This window comes from Bos taurus, chromosome 5, assembly GCF_002263795.3.
Source record: "Bos taurus isolate L1 Dominette 01449 registration number 42190680 breed Hereford chromosome 5, ARS-UCD2.0, whole genome shotgun sequence".
Classification (NCBI taxonomy): Eukaryota; Metazoa; Chordata; class Mammalia; order Artiodactyla; family Bovidae; genus Bos; species Bos taurus.
Window position 1 is genome coordinate 45,036,368 of NC_037332.1, and position 20,547 is coordinate 45,056,914.

Sequence of the window (20,547 nt, forward strand, 5' to 3'; positions counted from 1 at the left end):
TACACAAAACGCTCCAGCTCTGCAGAGTATATATGCTGGTTATTTTTAGGAAGAGCTCTCTCCTGAGTAAACTGCTTTTTTTTTTAATGAACATAATTTTCAGTGGAAAGCACAACAATGAACCACGGATAAGAGCATGGAACTAAAGATGTGGTTTTGAGAATTACCAACTTAGAGCTGACAGTGAAAGATAATGTCTAGTAAGTACCTGACACTGTTTCTGCCCAATGGCTGACAGACAAGTTTTCTGCTCTCAAGGATCTTCTAAGAAAGTAAAAGAGTAAAGGTCAGGATGGAGGTTTGCTGTATATTTGAAGCTAGAGAACAGGAAGGAAAAAGAGGCCAACAGGAAACCACTTAGGAAATGCATCAGTTAAAGAAACATCTCTGCAAAGCAATTTGCTTATTATTAGCAAAACAGAGTGGTTATGGGCTACACGCCAAGATGTCGAGACAATCCTCTTGTAACGGTAACTGTTACGGTTTTATTCAGCAAGATGAGATTCTACTTATATGAATACTACTTTAATGGATGTTGCTTTTTTTCCCTTTAACAGAGAATCCTTGCTCATCCAGAGAACTTTCAACATGAATTAATGGGCATGCGGCAACATCACAGGCATCAAGTCCAGAAGTTTGTCAAAGGGTAAGTCCTTATCCTTTGCCTGTCACCTCTGGGTTCTGGCCCATCCAGAATAACAGAATAAAAGACAGGAGGAATGAAAGACAGGGAGATGGGAAGGGTGATGCAGAGCACAAGAATTCCTGCAGTTCTTAGTGGATAATTTAACCTGTGCATCTTCACAGCAGGACAGAGGAGACCAAGACTGGGTTAGAAAGGAGATAAACAGGATAGCGTTTGCACCCATGGGCACTCGTCAAGTCTCCATGATCAGAGGCCATGCTTCTCTGGAGCCACACGGTGCTCCGTCAGGGGAGGAGTACACGGAAGTTTCAGCTTGTTTCCGTGGCAAAATCCCTGAGTTTCAGAAAAGCATTGAGTTTGAGGGATAAGAGGTTCACAGGCTTGACATCCCTATGAGAAATGTGGTTTGAGTACAAGCACTGGATGTTCTCAAGATGTTCCTTGATTTCAGAAGAACAGTCCCCTGTTTGGCTGAATTCTCCATGGCAATCATTTCATTATAACAAGGCATTTCCTCTCAGCACACAGGTTCTGGCCAATGTCCATACAACTGTGTGTGTGGGCACTGGGAAGCCCTCTAGTGATGCTCCATCTTCCTATGGTTTTACAGAGGTCCCGGACCATTATAAGAGTGAGTTTTTCCTATGTCCTTTATAGAGTATCTGTAGAACCTTCATACAGATGCCCAGCTCCAAGACCCAGGCATGACCTTGCAGTCACTGGTGATACTGTTTCCTTCATCTATCACCTCAAACTGAAGAATTGCAAAAAGTAGTGGAGATGAGGTAGTGACTGAATAGGTGGAAGGCTGCTGGGACAAGGGAAGCTTGGGGTAATTAGGGATGACCAAAGTTAAGACAGAAATGGTATGGACCTAACAGAAGCAGAAGATATTAAGGAGAGATGGCAAGAATACACAGAAGAACTGTACAAAAAAGATCTTCATGACCCAGATAATCACGATGGTGTGATCACTAACCTAGAGCCAGACATCCTGGAATGTGAAGTCAAGTGGGCCTTAGAAAGCATCACTACGAACAAAGCTAGTGGAGATGACGGAATTCCAGTTGAGCTATTTCAAATCCTGAAAAATGATGCTGTGAAAGTGCTGCACTCCATATGCCAGCAAATTTGGAAAACTCAGCAGTGGCCACAGGACTGGAAAAGGTCAGTTTTCATTCCAATCCTAAAGAAAGGCAATGCCAAAGAATGCGCTAACTACCGCACAATTGTCCTCATCTCACACGCTAGTAAAGTAATGCTCAAAATTCTCCAAGCCAGGCTTCAGCAATATGTGAACCGTGAACTTCCTGATGTTCAAGCTGGTTTTAGAAAAGGCAGAGGAACCAGAGATCAAATTGCCAACATCCGCTGGATCATGGAAAAAGCAAGAGAGTTCCAGAAAAACATCTATTTTGCTTTCTTGACTATGCCAAAGCCTTTGACTGTGTGGATCACAATCAACTGTGGAAAATTCTGAAAGAGATGGGAATACCAGACCACCTGACCTGCCTCTTGAAAAATTTGTATGCAGGTCAGGAAGCAACAGTTAGAACTGGACATGGAACAACAGACTGGTTCCAAATAGGAAAAGGAGTACGTCAAGGCTGTATATTATCACCCTGTTTATTTAACTTATATGCAGAGTACATCATGAGAAACGCTGGGCTGGAAGAAACACAAGCTGGAATCAAGATTGCTGGGAGAAATATCAATAACCTCAGATATGCAGATGACACCACCCTTATGGTAGAAAGCGAAGAGGAACTGAAAAGCCTCTTGATGAAAGTGAAAGTGGAGAGTGAAAAAGTTGGCTTAAAGCTCAACATTCAGAAAACGAAGATCATGGCATCCGGTCCCATCACTTCATGGGAAATAGATGGGGAAACAGTGGAAACAGTGTCAGACTTTATTTTTTTGGGCTCCAAAATCACTGCAGATGGTGACTGCAGCCATGAAATTAAAAGACGCTTACTCCTTGGAAGGAAAGCTATGACCAACCTAGATAGCATATTCAAAAGCAGAGACATTACTTTGCCAACAAAGGTCCGTCTCATCAAGGCTATGGTTTTTCCTGTGGTCATCTATGGATGTGAGAATTGGACTGTGAAGAAGGCTGAGCGCCGAAGAACTGATGCTTTTGAACTGTGGTGTTGGAGAAGACTCTTCAGAGTCCCTTGGACTGCAAGGACATCCAACCAGTCCATTCTGAAGGAGATCAGCCCTGGGTGTTCTTTGGAAGGACTGATGCTAAAGCTGAAACTCTAGTACTTTGGCCACCTCATGTGAAGAGTTGACTCATTGGAAAAGACTCTGAGGCTGGGAGGGATTGAAGGCAGGAGAAGGGGACGACAGAGGATGAGATGGCTGGATGGCATCACTGACTCAATGGATATGAGTTTGGGTAAACTCCAGGAGTTGGTGATGGACAGGGAGGCCTGGTGTGCTGCAATTCATGGGGTTGCAAAGAGTCGGACACGACTGAGCAACTGAACTGAACTGAACTGAAGGACAAAATGAAAACAGGAAAAAAAAAATGAATACATATGGTTGATTCAGATCATTTCATTTTAAAAGGAAAAATAATCTCATATGAGTAGTGAAAAAAATCAAAATTTAGAGTGAATATGAATCTAAAATGGCTCTAAAGACTAAAGTCCTCTTTAAAAAAGACATAGTACTGTCTGGTTAAATAAATATGCAGGCTTGCTCATGTGGCATGCCTAGTGTTCATGAGATTTTAGTTAAATAGAAAAATGTGAATTACTATGGTTTGGGTGATGAGCTGTTTTCCAAATTAAAAACAGTATAGCAAAAATAACCTCCAGATATCTATAAATAATTAAATTGGCAATAATTCACCTCCCAATGTGAATTGGGATTTCATGTTAAGTGTAAAGCAGCTTTGATAAATCAAATTAAATCATGTCTTCTAGTATTTTATAAAAATAAATCCATTTAACATTTTGCATACTTTCTAAAAACAGAATATATGAGTAACAAAGTGCACATGAACAAGAAACCAGCTCTCACAAGGACCAAAAAAATCTTTCTCATTAATTTCATCTAATATACTCTCAATATAAGCAAATGAGAAATTATAATTTTAATCTGAAAAAGCACACTCAGGGGATTTCAGAGATGGAGGGTTCCTTGGAAATCATTTGGATCCAAGCCCTCATTTTACAAGTGAAGAAACTGAGAACAAGAGGCAAGGGGCTTCCCCACAGCCAAAGGCCACCCTGGTCAAAGGCAGAGTTTGGACTGGGAGCCATGATTCTGAGGTCCAAGCCAGCCCTGCTCCACAGGGACTCACCTGCCCCAAGACTGGTCCTTTTCGTGGTAGGTTTATTTCCCCTTTTTTAACTTTAGTGGTAACAGAGATAAGAAAATGCATAACTGATCACCCTTTAGTGGGCTTGAAAGATTGTTTGCAAGTAAGCCAGCAGTTGGCAAAACTAACTGTTGATTTTATTAACAGTAACCCACATCTCAAGAATATATTCAATAACCAAAAATAAAACTCCTTTTCAGAGTAAAAGATCATCTCTGTTACAGAAGTATCTTCCAGAGGTACACAGGAATGTTTTGTGCTTTGCAATTTTAATCCTGTAATAAAAAAAAGCAAAACCCATTCATGTCAAACAGCATTCAATATTGCCTGCAATAGCAATAGAACTGTCTGTACTCTTGGATCCATATCCTTCTCTCATGCACCGACCATTCAGCCTACTCCAACCTGCTTTTTGCCTCTATCACACCACAGAAACAGCCTCATTAAGGTCCACAATAAACTGTCAATAAACACAATGCTTGTTTTTCTGTGCAGGTCTACCTTGACCTCCCAGCAATACCAAAGGTTGGTCACCTTTGGCCACCCTCTCTCCCATTATAACATCCCTGTTTTCCTCCTACTTCTTTGAACTCTTCCTTTTCATCTTCCTCTGTAGAAATACCTACCACTACCAGTATATGGTGGAGTTCCTCAAGGCTCAGCTGTAGACTTCTTGCATCATACTGTCTTCCAAGGTAAACTCATTCTGGTCTGTGTTTTCATCCTCATCAGGTGTATCCCAGAAACTCCCTGTTTATCTCCACTCCACCACAAAATCTCCTGTCCCAAAGACATACAGATAGCTAACAGGCACATGGAAAGATGCTCAATATTGCTAATTATTCAGTTCAGTTGGTCAGTCGTGTCTGACTCTTTGCGACCCCATGAATCGCAGCGCGCCAGGCCTCCCTGTCCATCACCATCTCCCGGAGTTCACTCAAACTCACGTCCATAGAGAAACGCAAATCAAAATGATGAGATATCATCTCACACCTATCAGAATGACTATCATCAAAAAGTCTACAAACAACAAGTATTGATGAGGATATGAAGAAAAGGGAACTCTCCTGCACTGCTGATAGGAATGAAAACTGGTGTAGCCACTAAGGAAAACAGGATGGAGGCTCCTCAAAAAACTAAAGAGAACTCCCATCAGTTCAGTTCAGTTCAGTCGCTCAGTTGTGTCTGACTCTTTGTGACCCCATGAACCACAGCACGCCAGGCCTCCCTGTCCATCACCAACTCCCAGAGTCCACCCAAACCCATGTCCATCAAGTCAATGATGCCATCCAACCATCTCATCCTGTCGTCCCCTTCTCCTCCTGCCCCCAATCTTTCCCAGATTCAGGGTCTTTTCCAATGAGTCAGCTCTTCGCATCAGGTGGCCAAAGTACTGGAGTTTCAGCTTCAACATCAGTCCTGGATATTCATTGGAAGGACTGATCTCCCAGGACTGATCTCCTTTAGGATGGACTGGTTGGATTTCCTTGCAGTCCAAGGGACTCTCAAGAGTCTTATCCAACACCACAGTTCAAAAGCATCAATTCTTCGGTGCTCAGCTGTCTTCACAGTCCAACTCTCACATCCATACATGACTACTGGAAAAACCATAGATTTGACTAGATGGACCTTTGCTGGCAAAGTAATGTCTCTGCTTTTTTAATATGCTATCTAGGTTGGTCATAACTTTCCTTCCAAGGAGTAAGTGTCTTTTAATTTCATTGCTGCAATTGCCATCTGCAGTGATTCTGAAGCCCAGAAAAATAGGTCAGGGGCAGCAGCCGAGAGAGCCTATCCCATGCCCGAGGTTAGGGGCAGTGGCCGAGAGGAGCTACCCTGCATCTGAGGTAAGGAGCAGCAGCTATGCTTTGCTGGAGCACCCATGAAGAGAGACCCTATGTCCAAGGTAAGAGAAACCCAGGTAAGACGGTAGGAACTGCGAGAGGGGATCAGGGGGCAGACAGACTGAAACTACAGTCACGGACAACTAGCCAATCTGATCACACGGACCACAGCCTTGTCTAACTCAGTGAAACTAAGCCATGTCGTATGGGGCCACCCAAAACAGATGGGTCATGGTGGAGATGTCTGACAGAATGTGGTCCACTGGAAAAGGGAATGGCAAACCACTTCAGTATTCTTGCCTTGAGAATCGCATGAACAGTATGAAAAGATAGGACACTGAAAGAGGAACTCCCCAGGTCGGTAGGTGCCCAATATGATACCAGACATCAGTGGAAAAATAACTCCAGAAAGAATGAAGAGACACAACCCAAACAAAAACAATACCCAGTCGTGGATGTGACTGGTGATGGAAGTACAGTCTGATGCTATAAAGAGCAATACTGCATAGGAACCTGGAACGTCAGGTCTATGAATCAAGGGAAATTGGAAGTGGTCAAACAGGAGACGGCAAAAGTGAACATTGACATTTTAGGAATCAGAGAACTAAAATGGACTGGAATGGGTGAATTTAACTCAGATGACCATTATATCTACTACTGTGGGCAAAAATCACCTAGAAGAAATGAAGCAGCCATTATAGTCAACAAAAGAGTCCAAAATGCAGTACTTGGATGCAATCTCAAAAACGACAGAATGATCTCTGTTCGTTTCCAAGGCAAACCATTCAATATCATGGTAATCCAAGTCTATGCCCTGACCAATAATGCTGAAGAAGCTGAAGTTGAACGGTTCTATGAAGACCTCCAAGACCTTTTAGAACTAACACCCAAAAAGATACCTTTTCGTTACTGGGGACTGGAATGCCAAAGTAGGAAGTCAAGAAACACCTGGAGTAACAGGCAAATTTGGCCTTAGAGTATAGCATGAAACAGGGCAAAGTCTCTAATAGAGTTTTGCCAAGAGAATGCACTGGTCATAGCAAACACCCTCTTCCAACAACACAAGAGAAGACTCTACACATGGACATCACCAGATGGTCAACAATGAAATCAGATTGATTCTATTCTTTGCAGCCAAAGATGGAAAAGCTCTATACAGTCAGCACAAACAAGACCTGGAGCTGACTGTAGTTCAGATCATGAACTCCTTATTGCAAAATTCAGACTTAAATTGTAGAAAGTAGGAAAACCACTAGACCATTCAGGTATGACCTAAATCAAATCCTTTATGATTATAAACTGGAAGTGACAAATAGATAAAGGGATTAGATCTGATAGAGTGCCTGAAGAACTATGGACAGAGGTTCATGACATCCTACAGGAGGCAATGATCAAGACCATCCCCAAGAAAAAAAGAAATGAAAAAAGGCAAAATGGTTATCTGAGGAGGCCTTACAAATAGCTGTGAAGAGAAGAGAAGTGAAAGGCAAAGGAGAAAAAGAAAGATATATCCATTTGAATGCAGAGTTCCAAAAAATAGCAAGGAGAGATAAGAAAGTCTTCCTCAGTGATCAGTGTAGAATGGGAAAGACTAGAGATCTCTTCAAGAATACTAGATATACCAAGGGAACATTTCATGCAAAAATGGGCTCAATAAAGGACAGAAATGGTATGGACCTAACAGAAGCAGAAGATAGTAAGAGGAGGTAGCGAGAATACACAGAACTATGCAAAAGAGATCTTCATGACCCAGATAATCACGATGGTATGATCACTCACATAGAGCCACACATCCTGGAATGCAAAGTCAAGTGGGCCTTAGGAAAAACAAAGTTAGTGGAGGTATTGGAATTCCAGTTGAGCTATTTCAAATCCTAAAAGATGATGCTGTGAAAGTGCTGCACTCAATATGCCAGCAAATTTGGAAAACTCAGCAGTGGCCACAGGACTGGAAAAGGTCAGTTTTCATTCCAATCCTAAAGAAAGGCAATGCCAAAGAATGCTCAAACTACCGCACAACTGCACTCATCTCACACGCTAGCAAAGTAATGCTCAAAATTCTCCTAGCCAGGCTTCAACAGTACATGAACCATGAACTTCCAGATGTTCAAGCTGGTTTTAGAAAAGGCAGAGGAACCAGAGATCAAATTGCCAACATCCGCTGGATCATGGAAAAAGCAAGAGAGTTTCAGAAAAGCATCTACTTCTGCTTTATTGACTAAGCCAAAGCCTTTGACTGTGTGGATCACAGCAAACTGTGAAAAATTCTTAAAGACACGGGAATACCAGACCACCTGTCCTGCTTCCTGAGAAATCTGTATGCAGGTCAGGAAGCAACAGGGAGAACTGGACATAGAACAACAGGCTGGTTCCAAATTGGGAAAGGAGTACGTCAAGGCTGTATATATATTGTCACTCTGCTTATTTAACTTATATGCAGAGTACATGATGCGAAACGCTGGGCTGATGAACCACAAGCTGGAATCAAGATTGCCAGGAGAAATATCAAAAACCTCAGATATGCAGATGACACCACACTTATGGCAGAAAGTGAAAAAGAACTAAGGAGTCTCGTGATGAAAATGAAAGAGGAGACTGAAAAAGTTGGCTTAAAGCTCAACATTCAAAAAACTAAGATCATGGCATCTGGTCCCATCACTTCATAGCAAATAGATGGGAAACAGTGGAAACAGTGACAGACTTTATTTTGGGGGGCTTTTGAACTGTGGTGTTGAAGAAGACTCTTGAGAGTCCCTTGGACTGCAAGGAGATCCAACCAGTCCATCTTAAAGGAAATCAGTCCTGAATATTCATTGGAAGGATTGATGTGGAAGCTGAAATTCCAATATTTTGGCTACCTGATGCAAAGAACTGACTCATTTGAAAAGACCCTGATGCTGGGAAAGATTGAAGGTGAGAGGAGAAGGGGACGACAGAGGATGACATGGTTGGATGGCATCACCGACTCAACGGACATGAGTTTGAGTAAACTTCGGGAGTTGGTGATGGACAGGGAGGCCTGGCGTGCCGCAGTCCATGGGGTCGCAAAGAGCTGGACACTACTGATAGACTGAAGTGAACACCTGAAATTAATATTGTAAATCAATTACACATCAATTAAAAAAAAAAAGACTCCTGATTTCTAGACCTATATATGTGGTTACTTAATAACTTTAACTGGATTTCTCAAAGACACTTCAAAGTCGAGATAGCTATGTGTGAATTCAGTCTCCACACTCCCCAACCCAACCTCTTCTCGTGTTTCCTATCTCGAGTGGTACCTTTCTCTTTTAAGCTGCCCAAATCATACACATGTGATTCCTGACTTCATCCCTTCTCATGCTCTCCATTTCCAATCTATCTCAAGCCCACTTGATCCCATCTATAAAATCCTCTTGCTCTACCCATTTCTGTCATCTCACCACCACCTCGCCAAGCGATCACATCTCACTACAGCTGTCTCCTCTCTCCTAACCTCTCTGGTTCGCTTTCATGTATTTCAAAACAAAGGTGCTGACTGGGACGATGCTCAGAACACTCCGTCTTGCTCTTACTAGATTCCTAACACCGCCTATAAGCTGTTCTGTGGTCCAAGGGCTGGCCTTCCTTTCCAATGTCTGGCCTTCCTTTCCAATTTTGTGTCATACCATATCTCCCCTAAATGTAGTTCCTACACTCCATGCTTTTTGCAGTTTAAAACTCATCACAAATTCCTCCAAAGGGCCTTTGTATGCACTATTCCCTTTTACCAGAATGCAATCCCCCCTCTCTTTACTCAGCTCCTTCTTTGCTCAGCTAACTTCTACACGGCCATCAAATTTCAGCTCAGTTGTCCTCTCCTCATGGACACCTTTGCTAACAGCCAATCCTGGGACAGTGGAAACAGTGTCAGACTTTGTTTTTTGGGGCTCCAAAATCACTGCAGATGGTGATTGCAGCCATGAAATTAAAAGACGCTTACTCCTTGGAAGGAAAGCTATGACCAACCTAGATAGCATATTCAAAAGCAGAGATATTACTTTGCCAACAAAGGTCCATCTAGTCAAGGCTCCGGTTTTTCCAGTAGTCATGTATGGATGTGAGAGTTGGACTGTGAAGAAAGCTGAGTGCGAAGAATTGATGCTTTTGAACTGTGGTGTTGGAGAAGACTCTTGAGAGTCCCTTGGACTGCAAGGACATCCAACCAGTCCATTCTGAAGGAGATCAGTCCTGGGTGTTGTTTGTAAGGACTGATGCTAAAGCTGAAACTCCAGTACTTTGGCCACCTCATGCGAAGAGCTGACTCATTGGAAAAGACTCTGATGCTGGGAGGGATTGGGGGCAGGAGGAGAAGGGGACAACAGACGATGAGATGGCTGGATGGCATCACTGACTTGATGGACGTGGGTCTGAGTCAACTCCGGGAGTTGGTGATGGACAGGGAGGCCTGGTGTGCTGCGGTTCATGAGGTCACAGAGTCGACACAACTGAGCGACTGAACTGAACTGAACTGAATCCTGGACCAGACTGTTTTGTTACATGCTCCAGAGAACCATGTGCCTTCTACTATTTGAGTCTGAAATAATACACTTTAATTAATTTCTACCTTTTCTGCTGGAGTAATGTTTAATATCACAGGGAACACAGGACTGTCTTTGCACAGTGTGTGGCACAGTACCTGGTCTTTGTTCAATGAATGAAATGATCATCCTAGTCCTGATGTTAGCAGCTATAATCTAGTTCAAGTTTGCAAACAGAAAGGCAAAACAGAATATATCTAATAAATATGGTCTTCATTCTTTTCTTCAGACTTTCTCCTTTGACCATTCTGCATATTCATTCACCGAACAACTCATCACCAATGGGGTCAACGTGGAGTGCTCCATTAGTTGCTTATAAATAGATTTTTTAGAAAAGATGACTAGTGATTTGAAACTAGAAAGGTTTAAAAAGTATTTTTAAGAATGAACAGGAGAACATTGGCTTCATTTCACAGAGAAGAGGATTTCTTCTTTTATGTGATTTTATTTATAAAAATATTTATTTTTTGACTTATTTGGTTATGTCGGATCTCCCTTGTGGCACACAGACTCTAGTTGCGGTATGCGGGATTAGTAGTGTGTCACAGGCTTAGAGGCCTCAAGTCATGTGGGATCTTAGGTGCCTGGCCAGGGATCGAACCCACACTACTTGCACTGAAAGGTAGGTGATTAACCACTGGACCACCAGGGATGTCCCTCCTTTATGGTTATTTTAAAAAAGAAATAAGGACTTTCTTTGTTGTTGCTGTTTAGTCCCTAAATCATGTCCGACTCTTTGCAACCCCATGAACTGCAGCGAGCCAGACCTCCCTGTCCTTCACCAACTCCCTGAGTTTGCTCAGACTCATGTCCATTGAGTCAGTGATGCCAGCCAAGCATCTCATCCTCTGTCATCTCCTCCTCTTCTGTTTCCTTAGGTGATGCAAATTCGGGAGCTGGACAGGCCAGCATCACTCCTGCATACACATAGATGCCATCCTTCCTCTACTGGTTCTAACATGCAACTTGAAAATAAAAACATCAAGTTCTCTTTATTTATAACAGGTAAAAACTGCAGTACAGTCATCTAATATACAACAAAAAAACCAAGTGTAATTATATCCTTAACAAAAGGACAGCCAGCATGTTTTCTTCCATAGCACAGAATTACTACTGGTTTGTCTCCACGGTTGGTCCTCATCATCTGGTACATTTTCCCCCCAGGAATTTCCTTTTCAAAGGAAGACGGTCTTCAGGGCAAAAAATGTTTATCAGACTCTAGTTCCAATAGTATATACTTTATTCACTTATAGATCCATAACCACCCCACCCCACGCTATCCTGCTCCAGCCTTCCTTGAATTCCTATCGACATCAGTCATTTATTACAACTCTCCCCCAACATTTATTATAACCCGCCAAGTTGTATTTACAGTTAAGAAGAATCTGTAAATGGCACAAATCGACTCAGCTGTTAGTGCACAGAAGTCAAATGATCCTCTGAAATACTGAAGTACTTTTCTCCAGCTTTTGGTAAACAATTATATGTTCGTTTAAAACACAGAGAATATTCCTTAGACAGACATAACTCCTGAAGCTCATCCAGCAAGACAAATCACTTTGTATTTCTTAGCACAATAAAATGTATCTTTGGAAACTGAGAAGAACCAAAATTATTTAAAACAATAACAGAACACCACACATAAAAATCACACAACAGATTGACTGATCCATTGAAATTGTCAAAATCGATTTTCAGTGGGGCTTCGCATTTCAAATAGGCCAGGGAAAAAAAATGGTCCTAAAAGGTGTATTTTATACATGTGACATTTCATCCTCCAAAGAGCTCTTTTTCTCACTTGAAGTTTCTAAATAACATTTAGAAAAAGAAATATTATAAGAGGGATTATCTGGCTCAGTCAATTTATTGTGAGAGGTTATCAACAACTGCTTTGAATTCTCAAATGTCAAGAGTGGGAAGCCAGTAATAGATTTGGCAGTTTAATATGTGACACTATTATATTCTTAAGTAAAATCATGTATTTCCCCTAGAATTTATTTAATTATCCCTTTTAAAAAATTCATGGAACTTGTTAAATATTGACTATTTCTCTACTTCTCTTTCAAATCTTTCCTCATATCTTCACCAAGTTTCTGCTTAATCTCTGATAACATCTACCTTGACTTGCTGCTCAAGAATTTTCCTTAGCCCACTTAGAAAGGCTGACACAATTCACTCCAAACCCTTCAGTGTCAAAGAGCGCTCCACAGATACCTCACATGTGGGCGTAGGGGAGTGATGGCTGGGAGGTAGTCTTAAGCAATTATCAACATGAATTGCTCAAAGAAGCCAGGAGAACAGTCACCAGGATAAGAAGAAACCTGCTCAGCTTCTCCTGTAGTCTTTTCTTTATTTAAACATGGAGCTCTTTTATTTTTGAACTTAATGTATAGTTTTGAGAGCTCACCAAGAGAACACCCATAGAAACTGTAGTTTTTTTGATAACATTAACTTCTTACATCCACTTTCTACTAGAGGAGTAATACTTTTAGAACTGGTTTTTGCTTTATGATCTCCTTTACTGCACTTTGCTTTCTAACAATCATATGTCATTTCTGTAAATGAAAAAAGCAAGAAGTTATACTAAAACAACTAAAATAGAAACGCTAGCCTTAAATTCTGACTTGAATACTTTGGCTTCAATTATAACAGAACTCACATTGGGGACCACCTATGAGCAAGTCGAGGAATCCTATGTGTCTTTCCTTAAAAGCCATTACACATTTGTGGTACAGTGATCTGAATTTCTTTGTCACCATTATAAAACTTTAATTTCATGTACTTCATTTGATATAACCAAACCATTCTATATACTTCATAGAATAACCTTTGAAAGGAAGCATGAGCCATGCTTTAGAGGATAAAGTTTTTCTTAAAAGGTACTCTAAAAGAGAAAGTTATATTTATTTTACTTTTTAATTAATTTTATTATTATTGTTTTTTGGTCATGCCACACAGCTTGCGGGATCTTAGCTCCCTGACCAGGGATTGAGCCTGCACCCTTGGCAGCAGAAGTATGGCATCTCAACCACCGGACCACCAGAAAATTCCCAAGTAAGTCATATTTATGAATAAAATTTCCTTTGCATGACTTTTTGTAAACGATCATTTAATGAATTTTGCAACATAATTTTCATTTCTTCTTTGAAAGTAACTTGTCCACCTAATACTTTTTCTGTTGTCTTCAGGTGACTTTTTCTCTACAAAAACCTAATTAAGGCCGTTGCACCAATTTACTCTTACTTCCTTCTTGTTCACTGAGTTTAAAATGGGTATAGGCAAGAATGCCAAATAATGTACATAACATGCCAAGACCCTGATTAATTGACAATGGATCCTTGAATAAAACATATCCTCCAAATAAAGTAATGCAGAACTTGAAGTGTCCAAACATGTTATAGCTGAGGTTTATAGATAAGGATAAAAAAGAATAACAAGCTAGATGTTTTGTATTCTCTCTCCTCACACACACACACACACACACACACACACACTAAGCAAAGGCTTCCAATGGCTGGAGAGAAGTACATGAAACACAGACTGAAGAGCAGCTCCCAAGTCTAAAGAACAGGAACTTCAGTGAAGTCCTGGGTGAATCCTAGTTTCTTCGGGTAGCTTTTAGTAATTAATCAGTGACAGGAGACTCCTTCAACTCTCCCTGCTGACCTCCCCAAAGAAGAGAGAAGGGGCTGCAATACAAAGTTGGGAAAGGGATTCAGAACAAGGTACAGAGAAGCTCTTTTGTAGAGCAATTTGTGATGCTGTTTTATGGAGCCATTTCTAAACTTCCCTTGGCAAGTGAGATGAAACGTGTAAGGCGCCAGAGGGCTGACTCAAGGGCAACGCAGCCAGTGTGCTTAAGCTTAGGAGGGAATCGGGGACAGGGGAGGGACTAGCATGAGCACCAGTGACATGCCAGGCACTGTGCCAGGCGCATATCTAACACCGTTTTATAATATTTAAGCATCGTATTTCCCTTCACTGCAATCACTCTTCTCGTTTACAACAGTGGAGGCTCGAGGATTTTAAGTAACTTAGATCACAGAATTAGTAAGTGGCAGGGCCAGAGGTCAAACATAGATGGGTCTATTTAACTCTAAAGTCCATGTTTGAGTTGAATTTAGTGCCTGTAACTTGCTGCTGGATTAAGGCAGTTCCAAATCACTGTTTATTTAAAAGGCTAACTAAAGACACAACTGGTACCTTTACAAATTATTCTTACTGAATTTTAAATCGTTTTTTCTATATGAATTAGTACTTTATTATATTTCAGATGTCTGATACGTACCCATGTACTCTTCCTAATAATACTAGAAAGAGCTACCACTCTGTCCCGGTGTCATTGTGAGGATTAACTAAGCTAATATACGCAAGGCTTCGAGCACCCAGTAAGGTCCCTGTATGTGAGCTATTTAGAGCAGTGTTGTGCTGCGCTTAGTCGCTCAGTCGTGTCTGATTCTTTGTCACCCTATGGACTATAGCCTGCCAGGCTCCTCCATCCATGGGGATTCTCCAGGCAAAAATGGGTTGCCATGCCCTCCTCCAAGGGATCTTCCAAACCCAGGGACTGAACTCTGGTCTCCCACATTGTGGGCAGATTCTTTACTGTCTGAGTCACCAGGGATGCCCAAGAATACTGGAGTGGGTAGCCTATCCCTTCTCCAGGGGAACTTCCCAATCCAGGAATTGAACCGGGGTCTCCTGCATTGCAGGTGGATTCTACACCAGCTGAGCTACCAGAGAAGCCCATTAACAGTGGTACTTACACCTAATAAACACTGGCCAGGTGCTGGACACATATTCTCTCAGACACTTACAGCAACCTAATCATGTAGGTACCATGACCCCCATTTCATAAATGATGAGAGTGTGACCAGAGATCTCCCACAACTCGCTGAGGCAGCAGCAGAGCTGCAGCTACATGCCTGGACCTGTCCAACCTCAAAGTCCTGGTTCCCTCCTCTGTTCGGAGCCCAACTAGGCAACCAGGAAGTTCTGCCTGGGCAGGAGAGCACAGGTCAGGTCACCAGGGTACCTGTGCTTGCCTGCCTCAACAGCAGTACTTTTCCTGTGGGACAGAGGACCTTCTCAAGAATGTTAATTATAACCATAATAAAATAGGCTTCATTTTCAATTATGAGCCATCTTCAAGTGCACTGGCTCCCACATGTCAGCATTTCCTTACTCCTCAGCCTTTAAGTGGTCAAGGTCTGTTAAAGATAATTATATGAGAGGAAAGGCAAATTTAAAGAAATTCTTCAGTGAATCCTTTTGTAAATTAGGGGAAAAAACAAACAAACAAACAGGAGCAAGCTATATTCAACATCTCCAACTCCTCTAATTCTGCACTTTCTTCCAGTCGGCTTCTACATGGACACTCTGAAGTTCTTGTCAAAATCATCAGTGCCTCCACCTCACCAAGCCCCTTCCTCAATTACCTGAACCTGACCTGGCAGCAGCCTTGGACACAGCTGACTCCCCTCCTCCTCACTTGGTTTCTACACCCTCTCCTCCTTCCTCCCACCTCGACTGCTCCTTCACTGCCCCTTCCGCCTGGCTCCTGTCATCTCTGCAAACTCTAAACACTGAAGTGACCCAGGACTTGGTCTTTAGACACCATTTTTTCCTCTTCCTGTGTGCTTAGTAATGTCAGCCAGACTCACTGCTTCAAACCACGTCTATACACCACCAACTCTCTCCAGAATACCTCCAGCCAAGACCTCGATCTGGAACTCTCAGACTTGTTTCACCCCAAACTGAGCACCTGGTCTTCCTCCCCACTTCCACACCTCCTTCGGGCTGTCCTATTTCAGTCCACAGCAACTGTACTCCACCAGGGGCTCAGGCTCAAAGCTGGGTGAGTCAACCTTCTTTCCTCTCTCATTCTCCACATCCAATCTGCCTGCAAAACCCGCTGGCTCTATTTGGAAATATATCCAGAGTCCAATCACTTCTCACTGCGTCCACTGTGACTCTCCTGGTACCAAACCAGTGTAGTTTCTAAATTAGCATACTGCAGCAGCAGCAGATGGCTTCCCTTCGTCTCTTGCCCCTTTCAATGCAGTAGTTCTCAACTGGGAGTGATTCTGTCACCTGGGCAAGGATGTTTTTGGTTTTCATAATTGGGGAAAAGGGTCCTACTGGTATCTGGTGAGTGGAGGCCAGAAATGCTGCTAAACATCCTCCAATGGACAGGACAGGCCTCTGCAACAAAGAACTGTCTGGATCAAAAGGTCAGTAGCACTGAGGTTGAAAATCCTTGCCTTGCCTGTTCTCAACACAATAGCCCAGAGGGATCCTACTAAAACAGACATAAAATCGTGTCCTGTCCCTGCTCAACGGCTTCACATCTCATGTAAAAGCTCTGCTCAGTTTGACCCCCTATTACTCTGGGTTCTCCTAAAGCTACCCTGTGTTCCCCCTGCTCCAGCCACACAGGTTTCTTGTTCCTTCCAGTCTCTCACCTGCTGTTCCCTCTGCCTGGCAATGCTATCCATCCCACTCTGCGTGGAGCAACCTCACTTCCTTCAGGTCTTTACTCAAAAGTATCTGTTTTGCTGAGGCCTTCCTGTCTACCTTCCATAAAACTTCACCCTGTCCCCAATATTTCACAACCCCTTCCCTGCTTCATCTTTTTCTCCTTATCACTTTACACTATCTAACACTGCATATGCACATTTCGTTTCTTATTTATAGCCTTTCTCCCCAGAACTTAAGCCTGTGAGAGCAGAGATTTTTGTCTCTTCGGTTCACCACTGTATCTTCAGTGCCTGACATACAGTAGATACTCAGTATGTGAATATTTACTAAGTCAAGAAATGGTTTACAGTGGGCGTTTAGTTAATATTTGTTGAATGAATGAATGGATGTTCTTAGGGCACATACTTGGATGCCTTGATCTGGCAGCACAAGTCCTGGCTAGACCACCCAAGTTCAAACCTGGACACCACACTTCTCGGCGGGTGACTCCAAGTGAGTTATTCAACCCCTCTGCACCTCCACTTCCTCTTCTGCAGAACAAAGACATAATTTACTTCATTGAGCTGCTATAAAAACTAAATGTTAATACACAGAAGGTGTTTCAAACAGTGCCTGGCACAGAAGAAACATTTAGTTAAGTGTTGCTTTTGTTTTTTTTCTTTAATTATTACTATTAGCACTGTTGTTATTTATTGATAGCCGTCAAATATGCTGCTTTTATACTTTGTGGACAGCTCAGTGTTCACTCATTACAGATGAAATGCTAAAAATGGGCAGCTGAGTTTGATTAAGATCTTCAAGTCATGACTTTACTTCTTGATATGAAGTAATATTGAGAAAAGCAGGCACACCCAGCCAGACAAGTACAAAAATAAACTCACAAGTCAGAGTGACTAGTCTGAAATTACTGTTACTTAGATTAACCACTCCTTTGTATTATTATCAAACTATCAATAACTGAAAAGTGATGGGAAACCTAAGTATTACCTCAGTATTCACTCAACAAATGTTTATGTACAAGGAGTGGTGCTCTGCATTAATTCTGATATGGGAAAAGCTCACTTAAGAAAATTCAAAAGCGTTTATGATACAGAAAGCTAACCCATCTCCCCAGTTCACAGTTTGTTAAATCTCCATAAAGACTAAAAATAACCCAATCTACTCAATTTAGGCCATGCAATAGTAAGTGTGAGACTCAAATAAAGAAATCAATGTGACAGAGTTTTGGAGAATATAAAAGACTATACATTTGTGAATTGTTAGGAAAAGGATACGTGACTGGTGAAGTGTTCCCAATGATCCAATAAATCGACAAGTTCACCATGAAAGCTATTACTCCAGAGAGCAGGACCATCAGCTACAAATAAACCAAAAGAATCATTAATGAAAAGCAGCTGCAATCATTACAATCATCAAGTGAAAATATACTTCATCAGGAACTTCTATCAATCATTAAAAACAAGACTTTTTTTCGGCCGCACCGCAGTGCCTTGTGGGATCCTAGTTCCCCGATCAGGGTACCAAAACTGGAACCCCCTGCAGTGGAAGCGTGGAGTCCAAACCACTGGACTGCCAGGGAGTTTCCCAAAATAAGATTTTTTAAAAGAGATAATCAAGTTTGGAGAAAGCAAGAACTGAGGGTAAAAAAGCAGAATGAGTAGTATTTGAAACTGTAATTTTGTCTACAGAATCCAATGGAAAATTCTTCAACAATATGCTGACTCTGAATATAAATTTCCAGGTTAGTTTTTCTTATCTATCCAGTGAAAAATTATTTTGTAATAATTTCTTATTATAAAAGTAATATTATTCATTATGGAAAAATTAGAAAATAAAGATGAACAAAAAGAACATAAGGAATTTTTTTCCTTTTACTTTTACCAAGATGCAATTGACACACAACACTGTGTAAGTTTCAGGTGTACAGCATCATGATTTGACCTACACACATTACAAAATAGGATTCCCTTGTAGCTCAGTCAGTAAAGAATCTGCCTGCCATGCAAGAGACCCATGTTCGATTCCTGGGTGGGAAAGATACCCTGGAGAAGAAAATGGCAACCCACTCCAGTATTCTTGCCTGGAGAATCCATGGACAGAGAAGCCTGGCTGGTTACAGTCCATGGGGTTGCAACTGTTGGACATGACTGAGCAACTAAACCATAAACCAACCAACCATTATGGAATGGTTACCACAGCAAGAATAGAGAACATCTACCATCCACACATACACAAAATTAAACATATAGGAAAAAGTACTTTTCCCTGTGAAGAGAACTCATAAGGAATTCTTATAATCCCAACCACTCAGCGCAGTTAATACATTGGCATATATCCTTTCACACCTTTTTTCCTTTGAATTGCTCATTTTACTCTTATTTAAATTGAATCAGTAGGCATTCATTCGATATCCACAAAACTAGGCCAGGCCTCATAAGGAACACAATGGGTTCTTGCCCTCAAAGATTTCAGAAACCACTCAAGGACATCATAAAAATCTTTATAACATAATCACAGCTTATATTTACATAGTGCTGACTAAGCAACAAGAATTGTTCTAAATATATTACATGTACTAATTCATTTAATTGTTGCAAACAGCCATGAGAGAATAAAATATTTTCCCTTTTTACAGACAAGAAAACAGCACAAAGAGGTCAAGTAACTTGCCTAAGACACACAGTTAGTAAGTGGAAGGGCCAAGATCTAAACTCAGGGCAGTCTGCTTCTGGAGTCTCTGCTCCTAACTGGCTCTGCTCTGCTACCTCTTAACCAAATGAAGCTTCCCCAGTGGCTCAGCAGTAAAGAATCTGCCTGCAATGCAGGAGGCTTGCACGAGATGTGGGTTCGATCCCTGGATCAGGAAGAGTCCCGGAGAAGGAAATGACAACACGCTCCAGTATTCTTGCCTGAAAATTCCCACGGACAGTCCATGGTGTCAGAAAGAGTCAGACACAACTGAGCAACTAAACAACAGTGCGATACAAGACGCACAGCTCAGGCAAGAAGAGAAAATTAGTCTTGAGCTCTAACCTCATTAATAGGCAAACAGGCAATAGGTTATATAGGCTTCTCTAGACAGGAAATGTCCTTTTGGGCTGGAATAGCAAGAAAAATCTTTGGATTTCAATGCATGTTTAGATTAGAAAAAGAAATAACAGGGGCAGGAAACAGTATGGGTCAAAGCAGAGGAATGAAAGCCGAGGTGTGTGCATGGGACATGAGTAAACCTGCTTGGCTGAGGATGGGAGACAGTGGGCTGTCCCACTGTAGACACGCAGGACATGCTGTCCACACATATCCCGCAATTTCATTTTAAAAGTCAGAAAACAAGTCAGAGAAAGAGAAATATCATATGATATCGCTGATATGTGGAATCTTAAAAAAAAAAAAAAGATACAAATGAACTTTTGTATAAAACAGAAACAGACTCACAGACTTAGAGAACAAACTCATGGTTACTGGGGTGAAGGGTGGGGAGGAGGGACAGCGAGGGAGTTTGGGATGGACATGTACCCACTGCTTTACTGAAGATGGACAGCCAACAGGGATTTACTGTAGAGCGCAGAGAATTCTGCTTAATATTCTATAACAACTAATTGGGAAAAGAATTTGAAAAACAACAGATACATGTATATTGAATCACTCTGTTATATACCTGAAAACAACATAACACTGTTAATC

The 20,547-nt window shown here is 41.6% G+C and overlaps 1 protein-coding gene and 1 long non-coding RNA gene across 3 annotated transcripts in view; one reads left to right on the forward strand and one right to left on the reverse strand.

Annotated features, from left to right (window-relative positions):
* Positions 1-13,420, forward strand: LOC104972426 (uncharacterized). Its single transcript, XR_806692.4, has 4 exons — positions 1-470; positions 558-646; positions 11,262-11,388; positions 13,342-13,420. It is a non-coding gene; the product is annotated as an uncharacterized lncRNA (long non-coding RNA).
* Positions 11,606-20,547, reverse strand: part of SLC35E3 (solute carrier family 35 member E3) — a 17,191-nt gene continuing 8,249 nt past the window's right edge. For both annotated transcript variants that reach the window (XM_015471040.3, NM_001083654.1), the window contains 2 exon segments: positions 18,138-18,220; positions 11,606-13,784 (listed from right to left, as the gene is read on the reverse strand). In XM_015471040.3, the coding sequence (XP_015326526.1) occupies positions 13,598-13,784; positions 18,138-18,220 (270 nt within the window). In that variant the 3' untranslated portion in view covers positions 11,606-13,597.